Raw genomic sequence first — 14,524 nt, 5'->3', positions numbered from 1 at the left:
GTGCAATTACTGTATTTTTATTGCTATCTTCTTGGTGGGCAGCATTTATTTTAGTCTTCGCATGCCCAGCTGCAACATATTTTCAGCCTGTTATGTTGAAATGAATCCATGTCTAAAAATACAGAGGAAATAAAACAAACCATTGCCTGAATGGCCTGAGGTCTGGTCTTTTTCTGGACCTGGCCGTGGACTCATGCCATCGTCAGGCTCCGTTTCCTGCCCCCTCCTGAGTTTTGGAGTCAAGTGGGCTTCCCTGGTGGCTCAGATGGTAAAGAATCAGCCTTCGGTGCGGGAAACCTGGGTTCGATCCCTGGGTTGGAAAGATCCCCTGGAAAAGAGAGCAGCTACCCACTCCAGTATTCTGGCCTAGAAAATTCCGTGGATAGAGGAGCCTGGCAGGCTACAGTCCATGGGGTTGCAAAGAGTCAGATACGACCGAGCGACTTTCACTTTCCATGACCCTGATTTGCAACTTGTTAAAGATAATCAGTCTGGAGAAGGAAATGGCAACCCACTCCAGTATTCTTGCCTGGAAAATCCCATGGACGGAGGAGCCTGGTAGGCTATAGTCAGTCTGTGGGGTCGCAAAGAGTTGGACACGACTGAGCGACTTCATTCACTTTCACTTTCAAGATAATCAATGGAGAACAGGACCTGGGAATGGACTGGGGAGTCCCTCCATTGTCAAGTTGCCTCCTGACCTCAGCCGTCAGGGCCAGTTGATTGTCAGTGTTTTCTTCACTTGCAAAAAGTAATACATGTACACACTGCTATATTTAAAATGGATAACTAACAAGGACCTACTGTACAGCCCAAGGAACTCTGCTCAATGTTTTGTGGCAGCCTGGATGGGAGGGGAGTTTGGGGAAGAATGGATACATGTATATATATGGCTGAGTCCCTTCACTGTCCATCTGAAACTATCCATCTGAAACTATCACATTACATTGATAACTGGCTATACTCCAGTATAAAATAAAAAATTTAAAAAATGAAATTAAGTGCAAAGATTATTGTATCCAGTGGAAAAGAAACAGTAATACATGCTCATGGAAAAAATCTGGCCATTATAGAGATATGATGCCAAAGAGAACATCACCTGGGGCCTCATGCTCAGAGGTAACTGCTTTTTAGTTTTATGCACATTCTTCCAGATTTTTTTCTATGAATATTAACATTTATTATTTACTCTTTTAAAATTAATATACTAAGTTCCACAGCTTCCTTTCTTCATTGATAAGTGTGTCTTGTATACATACTCATCTATCTTTTTTTATGAAGCTGTTTGAGATGGCATAGATAGCATATACCAGAGTTTACTTAAGACATCTATTGATGATGAGATGTCTTGTTGGATGCTCCCTTCCCTTCACTCATTTTTTGATAGTATAAACAAGGTCCAGATATTAATATTTTTTGAAGGATTTTTTTTACAGAGCTGACTTCTGCATCATGAATAATGAATATGAGAAGGTACTTCTTAGTTTAATAACAGAAAAATCTGTTCTACAAAAAACCTTAAGTTTTAATCACTTTTCTATTGTTTGCTTCATATGTGGTTCATATCCCTTTTCAACAAAAAGTCTGTAAGCTCCTTTAAAGTCATCAATACTTTTGCATTTCCACAAATTCTAGCACTGTACTGAGCATAAAGTAGAAGATATTTGTTGAATTAAATTCATTTGCTCTTAATAAACTGGAGGTGAGAACTTTTCTAATAATATCTGTATGAGTAGGATGTCTTTAAAGACAGATTCATCAGAATTTCAGCAGTGTGACAGCTGTTATTCTTAACATTTGGATTGCATCTGAAAGTTGATTCCTTTTTTCAATTGCTTTATTTTTATGATCATTAAAGACACATAATTCATAGGTGATGGGGAAATTACAGATGAGCACATGCATACAAAAAGGAAAGACTAAAAGAGAAAAAAGAAGAGGACGTCAGTTCATCAGTAGGGCTACCCTGATTCTTTTGATGTCTTCTCCTTCACCAGCAGGTGAACGCTGGTTCTTGAAGAGGCGTCTAGACTTTGCTCAACACTCAGCGAGTGTCTGATTTCCTTGACTGCTCTCTCACTGTCTTTGGGTTGGTGGATCGTCTGGCCCAGAAGTGAGCTCTGTGCCCGGATTCATCTTGACTCTTCTCTCTCCCCTCCCTCCAGTTCTCTTTGCCATGAAGGAGGATAATGAGAAGGTTCCCACTTTGCTGACGGACTACATCTTAAAAGGTAAGAGCAGCCTGGATCTACATGTTAAAAGGTAAGCGCAGCCCGGATCTACATGTTAACAGGTAAGAGCAGCCTGGGTCTCCAGGAGCAGAAGTGACCCCCGGTCCCCTTCCCCAGGACGCTTGCTGGCTGGACGCTCAGAGCCCACACCGTGGGCCTCCCAGAGCCTCCACACCGGGCCAGACCAGGCAGGGCCGGGGAGCTCCGTGGACAACTGTGAGCGGGCCCTTGCCTTCGGATGTTGCTAGGAGGCCTGAGGAGGACATTCCATCACCCCCGAGTCACCAGAGCGACTCCACACGAACAGCAGCCAAACCAGTACAAAAAGCTTATTTGTTAAAGTTCTGTGGAGCTTGGGCTGTTTACTTGGCAAAAACAAAGCCTCAGGATACCTTTAACAGTTTCGACTCCTTGAAAGGCAGCAAACTAGGGACATGATTAGCTACATCCTTTTACAGCTTTTTCTTGTTTCATCTTTCATTATGGGTCATAATTTTTGGTTTCATCTTTCATTTAACATATGAAAAAGTAGAGCAAATGGTGTAGTGCAGTGGTACCCAGTGGTTTTGGCACCAGGGACCAGTTTTGTGGAGGACAGTTTTTCCAGGGGGAGGGGAAGGGGATGGTGTGGGGATGATTCAGGTGCATTACATTTATTGTACACATTATCTCTATTACTGTTACATCAGCGCCACCTCAGATCATCAGGCATTAGATCTTGGAGGCTGGAGACATCTGGATAGTGAACCGTCACATGCTTAGCATTTGGCTTTAACAATTATTAGTTCCTGGCCAATTTGGTTTCATTTATAACCGTACCTAGCTTCTCCCCTCCATATTATTTTGAAGCAAATACCAACTATTATATCTTTTTTCATCCATAAGTGTTTCAGTATGCATTTATAAAACATAATCATGAGATCATGGTCACAACTAGAAAAATAAAACATTTTATAGTATCTTTGAGGGACTTCCCTGGTGGTTCAGTGGTTAAGACTCCACACTTCCGCTGCAGGGGGCAAGAGTTCAATCTCTGGTTGGGGAACGAAGATCCCTCATGCAATGCGCATTGCCCCCTCCCCACCCCCGCAGTCCCCAAGTATCTTTGACTCTTCAATCAGTGTTCAGATGTCCCTGTAAAATTTTTTCAGTTTATTTCTTTGAATTAGGATCCAAAGAAGTTCCATACATTACAATTTCATAATGTTTCTCTTAAATCTCTTCGTTTTATTTATTTGACTGCACCGCGTTTTAGTTGCCGAATGTGGAATCTTTAGTTCCTGCATGTGGGGTCTAGTTCCCTGACCAGGGATGGAACCTGGGCCCCCTGCATTGGGAGTGCAGAGCCTTAGCCACTGGGCCACCAAGGATGTCTTTTAATTCTCTATTAATATATATACAGTTTCCCCTTTCCTTCATCGCTCACATTCTTTGAATTTTATGTCATAAAGAAACCAAGTGATTTGATCCATAGAATTTCCTTATTCCAGCTTTTACTTGGTAGTTTCACCCTCATGGTTTCATTTAATGTTCTTCTACCCTTTGCATTTCCTGTTGTCCAGTGGAGCCAGAGGGCTGAACACATTCAGAGTATCCACACCAGACCAGCCCGGGCAGGGCCAGAGGACTCAGCACCCTCGCATCCACAGTTTTTTGGAAAGCATTAGTGTATCAGTGGTTGGGAACTTCCATTAAGAAACACCTACCATCCGGTTGTCTTTCTTTGGGGGGATGTTAATATCTATATTAGTATGCTCAGCCTGATAAAACAGAATACCACTGGGTGGCTTAAACATCAGAAATTAATTTTCTCACAGTTCTGGAGAGTTGAAGTCCATGATCAAGGGGCCAGTAAATTGGGTTTATAGTGAGGGCTATCTTCTCAGCTTGCAAGCAGCTACCTTCTTGCTATGTCCTCACATGGCCTTTCTTCTGTGATGAGAGAGTGCCAGAGCCTCTGTTCTGCTTCTTACAAGGACACTAATCCTAGCAGATCAGCACCCCACCCACATGACCTCATTTTAACCCTTCTTTCTCAGAGGCTCATCTCCAAGTATAGCTGAGGGTTAGGGCTTCACCGTGAATTCTTGGGTAGAGGGCACGAACATCAGCCCTGTAACACTCTCCACTGATGGTCATTCATGGTCCAGATCCTTTTTCTGATTAGATTTTGCTCCATAGGCACAGACAACCTTGGGTGCAGTTTCTGAAGTCTTGTGGACCTCAGTTTAGAACCTCTGAGCTGTACTGTTCTGTAAGGATCAGAAAGATGAATCTTAAATTTTGGCAGGATGAATTTAGGCTCAACAGAGTTTCCCTGGTGGCTCAGAGGTTAAAGCATCTGCCTGCAATGTGGGAGACCCGAGTTCGATACCTGGGTCGGAAAGATCCCCCGGAGAAGGAAATGACAACCCACTCCAGTATACTTGCCATGGACGGAGGAGCCTGGTGGGCTACAGTCCACGGGGTTGCAAAGAGTCAGACACGACTGAGCTACTTCACTTTCTTTTCTTTCTTTCTGAGTCTTAAAAGGTTTTAAAAGAGCATCCCATTTCTCTAAGGAGGTTTGTGGAAATGGGTTCTATAAGTCTGGGAGCCCAAAGGCTAGACTTTACCTCTCACGATCCGCTGAAATGTCAGTGAATGTATAAAACTAGTTAACATTTGTGAGCACTTTCTGTTTGCCTCTGAGCAACCCTGTGGGCTGGGCAGAGGCAGAGGCCACTGTATACAAGAAGTAAAACAGACACAGGTGCTAGAAGTTATTTCCCGAAGGTCGTAGTTAATAACAGCCAGTCCCAGGATTCAAACCAATGCGGTTGGACAGCAGAGAAGACCCACTTCATCAGTACACTGAACCACCACCTACCAGTGGCTCGTTCTCCTTCTAGAAGGAAGACACGTGATTGCCATCCTTCCCTGGTTCTAAGGGGGCGGGTGGTTCCCTGCTCAGGACACTGGCGAGAGGTCAGGGCCACCATGGGCTGGGAGGTCCGGCCCCACACTTGCTCTGACGAGCCCTCTCTCTTCTCTTTCCAGTGCTCTGTCCCACCTAACCTTGCCCTCGGGGGCAGCCTTGCTGCGGAGGTCACTGAGCAAGCGTCATCCCACCGCAGGGACTGCATGACACCACGTAGCCTCCGCCGTGTATTTAAACGTGTATAGCTTAACCTGGATTAAACATGAGCAAATGCGCGGGGTCCTTTGCTGTTGGCTTCTAGTCCTAGTAACCATTGGATGCATGACCGTCGGGCAGGGCTGGTGATGTCGCCTCTTCTCCAGCCGTGTCGGAGGGAGGCAGATGCTGTCACCGCTCATGATGTAGTCTGGCTCCAGCCCTCAAAAACAGCTTCCACCCTAAGACTAATTTTGAAATAAACCTTCATTTAATTAGTATGCTTCATGTGCTTTGGCGTGTGGTATCCCTCGGCGCTCTGGTGCAAACCTCCAGAGAAAGGACCTGTCGCTGCCTCGATGCGAGGCTTCTGGCCCACGGCAGCGGTGGGGTGTTAGGGGATGGGGTGGTACCTCTTGTGCGCTTTGGTGGGTCGTGGTGGGGCTGCCATTGTCCAGACAGGGAGGAGGCTGTCCACAGACTCCTAAGAGGGAGCCCCACAAGGTGCTATGCGAAGTACTGGTTGGGGAGGAGACTGGGAAGTTAGCAGATGGAGAGTGAGGCTTAGCGGGAAGCTGGGCGGCTCTGATGCCTCCTGTTGGGATGGCCGGGTGGACACCCCGAGGTCTGAGGGCTGGAGGGCTTGAGCTCTGCTGGCTCTCTTGGGGCGGGGGGCTGCGGCTGCCTTCCTGACCGCCCCTTCTGACCCCTGGTGTCCTCTCGCTGTCTGTGTCCTCCCCACCTCGCCGCGGCCCTTGCCTCCCACATGCTGTCCCTGGCATCGGTGACAGGCAGCTGCCAGCCGCGACCGGCCGGCAGGTGAAAGCTGTCCTTGTGTCTGGAAGGGGCTCCGCTTCGGCACAACGTGAACTGCCTCAGCTTCCATCTTCTGGTTTGAATGGTACTAATTCTGGTGGATTCCCCAGTCCCATCTTTTAAAAAAAAAATCCTTTTTTATTGTGGTAAAGTCGTGTCATATAAAACCTACTATTTTAACCATATTGAACTCAATATGTTGTTGTGTGGCTCTTACCACCATCGTCCAACTCTCCAGTGTTTTCACTTTCCTAAACTGAAATTGTCCCCATTAAACACAACTCCTCATTCCCCTTCCTCCTTCCCAACTCCTGCTCCCTGGCTTCTACCCATGTATTTTCTGACTCCATGAATTTGACTATTCAAGGTACCTGGTATAAGTGGAATCAAACAGCCTTTGCACCTAATATATATTGGAATACATTTTGAAGGTTAACTTCATATATGTCCTACAAACAGGACTTTTACCCCCACCCTGTGCTATACAGTAGGTCCTTACCAGCCATCCGCTTCATACATAGCAGTGTATATATGTCAATCCTAACCTCCCAGTCCTTCCCAACCCTTCTCCCCCATTGGTGTCCATCCATTTGTTCTCTACATCTGCGTCTCCATTTCTGCTTTGCAATGAATAGGTTCATCTGCACCATTTTCCCTAGATTCCACATGTATGCATTAATGTAAGATATTTGTTTTTCTGTTTCTGACTTCTTTCTGTATGACAATCCCTAGGTCCATCCACCTCTCTGCAAATTGCACAGTTTCATTTCTGTCTTTAAAAACTTTTCTCAAGTACTTGCTATGTACCTGCCAGTGGCATAATCACCTTGACAAATTATCTTGCATCTCAGCATTGACGGGTGAGGAGACCAAGAAGCAGAGACGCTCAAAGTGGTGGAGTCAGCTTGGTACCTTGGCCTCTTATGTACCTAGATCTCCACCCCTCCTTAGGAGTTTGGCGTTTGTATGCCACACGGAAAGCTGTGCTTCATCACACGGGCATCTCCATAGAAGGTCACAGATGGATGCAGGTGACAATAGAAGGCATCCTTGGTTCTCTGTCTCTCACTCCCTGGGGCTCAGCTTTTCTAGGAGCTCTGCTACAGAGCAGTAGCAGTCTCCCTTGGGGGTGAGGGGGGACCCGCCGGGGAAACCGCCCCACTGCCGGCAGCTCTCCAGCTCAGGCATCCACACAGAGCAGGGCTTCCACGTGGACAGTGCCCTGGCCACTACGGGAAAATGGAAACAGCATGAGGCAGCTGTACAGATGCTCAGGCTCAGCACGTGGGCCTAAGTACCGGAGCTCTGACAAAAGGGACACCTGCAGCTCTGCATTCCCTGGTGCCATGGTCATGGGGCAAAGGGCCACGGGCAGGGTGAGGTCCTTAGCACAGTGCATGCTTGGCCAGCTCTTGGGGAGCAGTGAATTCCCCCGGAGCCTGCCTTCCTCCTCGGATTTGTCATATCTGGGTCAGCCACTCCTTTCCCCCAATTTATCCTGCCAGCAGGTGTCTGAGGCAGCAGTGACAAGCTAATCAAAGCTGCTGGCAGTTAAAAATAAATCTCAAGTGTCAAGGAGATGCTCCATCTCCGAGGAGGTGAGTCTAGGAGGAGGGGTGGGAGCAGTGACTGCCATTTCTTGCCTGTGGTCCACATCAGGAGCTGAGCGGGAAGGTAGATCCACGGCCTCTGGTTTTGCATCGCTTTTTCCTCTGTCCTTGCTCCTCAACACATGGGGCCCAGCCCAGCAGCAGAGACAATGTCTAGGAATTTATTACAAATGTAAAGAACTCAGATCCCAATCCCCCACCCTCCCATCCTCTACCCCCGTCAGAAGCTGCAGGTTTTTTCCTTTTCACCATGCCAGGAGGCACGTGGGGTCTTAGTTTCCCTGACCAGGGATCAAACCCGTCCCCTCAGCCATGGAAGCCTGGAGTCTTAACCCCTGGACTGCCAGGAAAGTCCCTGGAAGCTGCATTTTAGTGCGATTTCCAGGCAGTTGGTGTTTGTGTTAAGTTCAGAGACACTTTCAGAGTTGCTGGAACCCTGACTCTCAAAGACTGAACCCGGAAAGCGTGAACAGTGTGATGAACACGTGACTGCACACGCGGCCACTTCTCCTCTCCTCATCTTTCAGGAGTCGTCCCAGGGCAGATGATTCTTCAGGCCCCAGTCAGTTTGGATGGCAAAACTCAAGTCCACCCAGGGTGTTCACCCTCAGCCAGGGCACTGGGGAGCCAAGTCCTGCAGAGTGCCCTCCTGGCAGGTAGGACTTGGTCTGGCCAGCGGGCTCCTTTACCGAGGCTTGTCTCCATCAGCTAAAGGTCTCCATGTGGGTTTGCGAAGCCTAATCTGATCCAGCCTTCTTGAGGAAATGTCCCTGTGGGGCCTGACGCCAACCTTCAATTGTGTAGAGTTGAAACAAATGATCCTGTGAAAGTGAAAGTTGCTCAGTTGTGTCCAACGTTTTGCGACCCCATGGACTATACAGTCCGTGGAATTCTCCAGGCTAGAATACTGGAGTGGGTAGCCTTTCCCTTCTCCAGAGGATCTTGCAAAGCCAGGGATCGAACCTAGGTCTCCTGCATTGCAGGTGGATTCTTTACCAGCTGAGCCACAGTGACCCTGTGGGGACAAGCTATTGTCCACATGGACTGTCCACACACTCCCTCATCTTGTGCCTCTGCTTCAGTGTGGGAGACAGATGGGGTATCTCAGAAAGAAAACCCAAAGGGAAGGGTGTTGGGGCAATATGTTTTGTGGGATAAATTGGATTTTTTAAATGAAATAAACCTTTTGCCTATGCACTGGAGTATTATCTGGACTAGAACTGTCTTCACTTAGAGATCAGGCAAGAGATGTGAAAAATCCAAGAAGGTGCGCTCCTCTGGATGTCTTAAGATGAATGATGAGCCAAGTCCCTATGGATGTGATGAGTCTGTTCTGTGACCTTTGAGTACCACTGTGTCCTAGGGACTCCTCCCATGGCCCCGTTATGCAGAGCACTTCATATCACCAAAGGCCAGGAGCAGGGGCCACCGGGGCCCACCCCTCTTCTGCAGAAGCCTGAATTGGAAGATGATCTAAGATCTCTAAGAGAGCCAGGAGAGGTGACTCTCACCAGGGCCAGCCTCCACGATTAGTATGCGTGGAGGGGAGAGTAATTAGATGCTGCTCTTGGAGAAGATACACTCGCATTCTTGTTGGGGCCTGATTATTTATTTTCTTGGGAGGATGAGAGGAGAGTCCTTCGTCTTTCTGTCCGAGCCTCAGCTTTGCTCTTTTCCTCTCTTCACCAGAGAGGCGGACGCAGAGGCCACTCTGCTGACCAGGAAGGTGCTTGGCTTCATATTAATGCCTTTCTTTTAAAAGAACAATGAGCAACCTTAGCCCACAGCCCTGCAGCTCCACACCCCCACCCAGGCCCTCATGCATATTCATCCTGCTTCAAAGAGCACAGCATGGAATATGCAAATCAGCCAGGCAGGAGCTGGTTGGCATTTTGATAATAGCTTTGTCTGAAAAACCCCAGAGACACAAGCACATCTAGTCCCCCTCTCTCTCCCCTTCCCTCCCTCTCTCTCCTTCCTCTATCCTGAGTCCCCGTCTTGGTTCTCTCTTCACTCTCCAACTGCCAGAGAACAGGAAAATGAATCACAGAACCAGAGAGGGGAGTCAGTGAAAGGCCAGGGGTCTGTCCTCCAGTCCCATGTATTTCCTCTTCTCTCTCCCCTCCTCCTTGAACAGAACCATTTTGTTTTTCAGATTAGAGCATTCCCGACCTGACCATGTTGGGGTCCCCAGGCCTGCCCTCTGCTCTCAGCAGCCTCCCCCACTTCGTCTAGGCTCCATGCTCCATTCTCTCTCCCGGAGACAAGCTCCCGTCTCTTTGTCCTTCTTCCATCTTTCAACCTGGCTTTATTCTCAGTGCCTGCGTGCTCAGCCCCTCGGTTGTGTCTGACTCTTTGCAGTGCCATGGACTGTAGCCCACCAGGCTCCTCTGTCCATGGGATTTCCCAAGCAAAAATACTGGGCTGGGTTGCCGTTTCCTCCTTCAGGGGATCTTCTAGATTCAGGGATCGTACCTGGGTCTCCTGCATTGCAGGTGGATTCTTGACTGATGAGCCAGCAGGGAAGCCCTCGGTATTCCAGCCTAAAAACCCAGGAGTCTGACCTTGCCCTCAAAACAGGACGGGGGCGGGAGGAGGGCATCATCTACAGAGGCCAGAAGTGAGGGAGGGAGGTCTGCGGTCATCACTCAGATCACTGATCTCACACATCCATCTCTACTAGAAAAGTGTGCAGAGAAATTTCTTAAGGGTTTATGTCCTGCCCCTCCTCCCAAATGTAAATGGTTCCAGTGGGAGCCAGTGGACTAGTGGGCAGATGATCTGTTGCAGGAGAAGCAGCTAAGGTTTGGATCCTACTTCTTTAAACTTCTTTGGCTGCACTGTGCACCATGTGAAATCTTAGTTCCCCAACCAGGGATTGAACCAGCGCCTCCTGCATTGGAAGCACAGAGTCTTAACCACTGGACTACCAGGGAAGTCCTGGACCCCATGTCTTTGAAGGCTGTTTCATCTTGGAAACTAAGAGGAGGAAAGTAAAGGCAGATGCAGGGATGCATGGACCTCCAAGGAATTCAGGGACCAGAGGAGTCTCCTCCCTTGGCCTTGAAGCTCAACCCTGGTCAGGCCAAAGCTCAGGAGGCAAATTATCTCAATCAAGGAGTGTGGGTTTGAGGGTTGGGGTCAAATCCCAGCTCTGCTACATATTCATTGAATAATTTTTGAAAAATTTAATTTCTCTATCTCCTTATTTTGGGGCTTCCCAGGTGGTGCTAGTAGTAAAGAACCCACCTGCCAATGAAGGAGACATAAGAGACACGGGTTTGATCCCTGGGTCAGGAAGAATCCCCTGGAGGAGGGCATGGCAACCCACTCCAGTATTCTTGCCTGGAGAATCCCATGGACAGAGGAGCCTGGCAGGCTACAGTTCATGGAGTTGCAATGAGTCGGACATGACTGAAGTGATTTAGCATGCACACATCTCCTTATTTTAAAAATGGGAATATTAATATTAGCAATAATACCAGTAATTCTCTCAGGGTTGTTTTGAATCATTTACAGTATATAGCATATAGGCAAAGTGCTCGATAAATTGTGACTTTTATTTTTGCTGGTAAACTTCAAGAAACATAAGAGAAAGAACTGAGCCCTAGGGCCTCTTGAGCCTCATCATTTTTTCAATCCAGTGGTCACAGAAGGCCTGAAAACAAGACCAAAACAATACAGGGTGTGGCCTGTTCCCCTGAAATCAGCCCCACCCCAACCTTTATGATCCCTAAATCCTGCTTAGTGGTGGCCCATCTGATTCTAGAACCTGGGGCCTCTGGGCTCTCCTGCATAAGGAGACAAGCAAAGAGCTGGATCATGTCCTGATTTCTCAAGAATACTGGAGTGGGTAGCTTATCCCTTCTCCAGCGGATCTTCCCCACCTGGGGATCGAACCAGTGTCTCCTGCATTGCAGGCAGATTCTTGGGTTTCCCTGGTGGCTCAGCTGGTAAAGAATCGCCTGCAATGAGGGAGACCTGGATTTGATCCTGGGTTGGGAAGATCCCCTGGAGAAGGCAGTGGCAACCCACTCCAGTATTCTTGCCTGGAGAATTCCAAGGATTGTATAGTCCACGAGGTCGCAAAGAGTCCGACACAACTTTCACTCTAGAGGTTGGGGAGAGGCGTTGCAATCTCTCACATAGGTGGTTAAGGCTGGAAGACCGCCGCTTCCTCCCCCTGCCGCCAGAGGGCAGCTCTCAGCTCGAAGGGTGGAGGTTGCCGGGATTACTGGGAGACACTGGGTTCCGTGGCTGATGTGGATGGTAAAGGTGGATGACAATTTACAATGCTGTGGATGGGGTTCCCACAGAGGGTGAGAAAGTTGGGTTTAATGACCTTTAGTTCCCTTTCCGGGACTGAGAAACGATTGTTTTCACTCTAGGCTTGGATCCTTGTCACCTGCAAAGACCCCTGGAGGGGACAGTTCTGAGGGCCACAAGGCTCTTTCAAGCTCAGAGCGACTGGCGCAGAGCTTTTTCTGAAACCAGGCTTGGGTGAGACAGTGATTCGGCATCTCTGGGTTGCTATTCAAAATGCACTGACCTCGGCCCCACCGTTGGAGGGTCTGCTCTCAGTTCGAGAATAGAATGGGGTGCCTGCACCTCCAAAAACCTGCTCAGCAATTCTAAGGTGCCCCCTCAGCAATTCTACTACTCAGCAGAGTAGCCCAAGTTTGGGAGTTGAAGGGGTCAGAGATGAAGATGGCCTTGGGCCGGGAGGTGCTAGGGAATTTCATCACAAGAGTGGCTGGGTTATTTCATCTCCTTCCAAAAGGTTGACCCCATGTGGATACCGAGCACCATACAGTCAAAAGGGCAGCAGGAAGTATGGAGAAGCCTGGCTGCTGGGGGCCTGGGTGGTGATGTGGTCTCAGCTTCTCTGGAAGCGTGGGGGCTGCCGACAGAGGAGCAGCACCCCCGGGAGATGCTGGGGACCCGAGGTACTGTCGTCTGTAAGACAATATAGAAGATCCACTGAAGGCAAACATAGCGACCGTCCCTTCTCGCTTTCTCTGTACCAGCGAGGAAGTGAATTTAGCTGGTCCCTGTGTGTGAGGGCGGGTATTGCCAGAGTCTCCCCCGAATCCTGGGGAATCCAGTGTTCTTCCTTCGCTGCGGAGGAGCCATGGGAGGCCCGCAGGTGGGCAGAGCTGGCCTTCCATGAGTCTGATGTCATAAAAATGTTGCAGTACCATTGGGGGAACAACCACCCGGAAATTCACGAAAGAACAGGTGGATGAGAAAACTACGTATCTGATGTGAGTGCTCTGGATAATGCTTGGGTGTAATAAGGTGAAAAAAAAATCTGAAAATGAAAAGGTATAATGAGATGTACACAACTGAAGGGAATTGTCTTAAACGGCTGATTGTAATGAGATGTACATAAATTGTCAGGCTTGTAATGAAATGAAAAAAAAAAATTCTTGCCTGATAATACTGGGTGTAATGTCTACACCTGAAATAAGTCGTCTCAGTGCACTGAGTAATGAGATGCACATAATTTTAAAGAGTGTAATGAGATGAAAAATAAATCAAACACTTGTCTTAAAATGAAAGATGTACTAAGATGCACACACCTGAAGGGCATTGTCCTAAATGGGTTTGGTTTAATGAGATGCATTTAATTTGCGAAGGGGCTAAATGAGATTGGCCCAGAGAGAGGCTGAGAAATATAAAAGTGTAAGGTATACTTGACAGTGGTATAATAAAATCGGCCTGGGGACTTCCCTGGCCATCCAGTGGTTAAGACTTCATGCTTCCCCTGCAGGGGACTCGGGGTTCTGATCCCTGAAGGGGGAACTAAGATTCCCAAGCTTCATGGTGCAGCCAAAAAAAAAAAATCTGCCTGGTCTGAGGGATAAAAATAGGACAGCACCATAGAAATATGGAAACATATGAGGCTTCCCAGGTGGCTCAGTGGTTAAGAATCCTCCTGCCAATGCAGAAGACGCAAGAGATGCAGGTTTGATCCCTGGGTCGGGAAGATGCCCTGGAGAAGGAAATGGCATCCCACTCCGATATTCTTGCCTGGGACATCCCATGGACAGAGGAGCCTAGAGAGCTACAGTCCATGGGGCAGATGTGACTGAGCACACGAGCACATAAAAACGTGTGGAGTCTGATGCTATTGGCATTCTTTCTGCCAGTCCTCTGTGACCCTTGCCCCGGGATGCTCTGCAGAGTTGAATCACCCTCTGTCCCTCATTCGATGCCAGGCACATAGTAGCCATCCTTGAATGCTTACTGAATGATGTAACAGGCTCAGGGGGTTGTAGTGTGTTTAGCAGAAGGAAATTCATGGGAGCAGCTATAAAGCAAGGCACTTCTAAAAGACAGCTGAGGGCGATTTTCCAAGAGCAGTGTTTCTCAAAGTCTTCAGCATCTTGATCAGAATCTGGGAACGATCTAGTCGTTGTGCGACCTGTTCTGCATATAGCACAAGCAACCCCGGTGGCTTTTATGCCCCAAGGCTCACGACTCCCCCTGTAGGCCAGGCAGGCAGGTGACACAGGACTGAAAGCATCTGGTTATAAGACACAGGTACCTCTGCAGTTAAAGGTAGGAGATTCTTCTCTTCCATAGGCAAATATATTCTTCCCATTTTTTTTTAAATGCAGAGCCCTCTTGGATTATCTTGCTTTCTCACTCTGGATGGAACAATGGGTATAGAGATATGTTTTCCTTTTTATTTATTTTTTAATTAAAAAATTTATTGTTGTTATTTTTTTGGCTGCAGGTCATGTGGG

The 14,524-nt window shown here is 48.0% G+C and overlaps 1 protein-coding gene and 1 non-coding gene across 6 annotated transcripts in view; one reads left to right on the top strand and one right to left on the bottom strand.

The window, feature by feature from the left end:
- FEZ1 (fasciculation and elongation protein zeta 1) overlaps positions 1-5,627 on the top strand; it is a 42,284-nt gene extending 36,657 nt beyond the window's left edge. For 4 of the 5 annotated variants that reach the window (XM_070457350.1, XM_070457354.1, XM_070457351.1 and 1 more), the window contains 2 exons: positions 2,166-2,231; positions 5,271-5,627. In XM_070457350.1, coding sequence (XP_070313451.1) covers positions 2,166-2,231; positions 5,271-5,287 — 83 coding nt within the window. In that variant the 3' untranslated portion in view covers positions 5,288-5,627. Of the gene's footprint in view, positions 1-1,997; positions 2,075-2,165; positions 2,232-5,270 lie in introns of those variants that run through there. The other variant, XM_070457353.1, reaches the window with a different exon arrangement.
- On the bottom strand, positions 3,529-3,601 carry TRNAG-CCC (transfer RNA glycine (anticodon CCC)). The gene has a single exon. It is a non-coding gene; the product is annotated as a tRNA-Gly (tRNA).
- Positions 5,628-14,524: the final 8,897 nt, after the last annotated feature.

This window comes from Odocoileus virginianus, chromosome 28 (assembly GCF_023699985.2).
Source record: "Odocoileus virginianus isolate 20LAN1187 ecotype Illinois chromosome 28, Ovbor_1.2, whole genome shotgun sequence".
Classification (NCBI taxonomy): Eukaryota; Metazoa; Chordata; class Mammalia; order Artiodactyla; family Cervidae; genus Odocoileus; species Odocoileus virginianus.
Note: the sequence above shows the minus strand (reverse complement) of the source record. Positions and strands in the feature narration are given on the sequence as shown.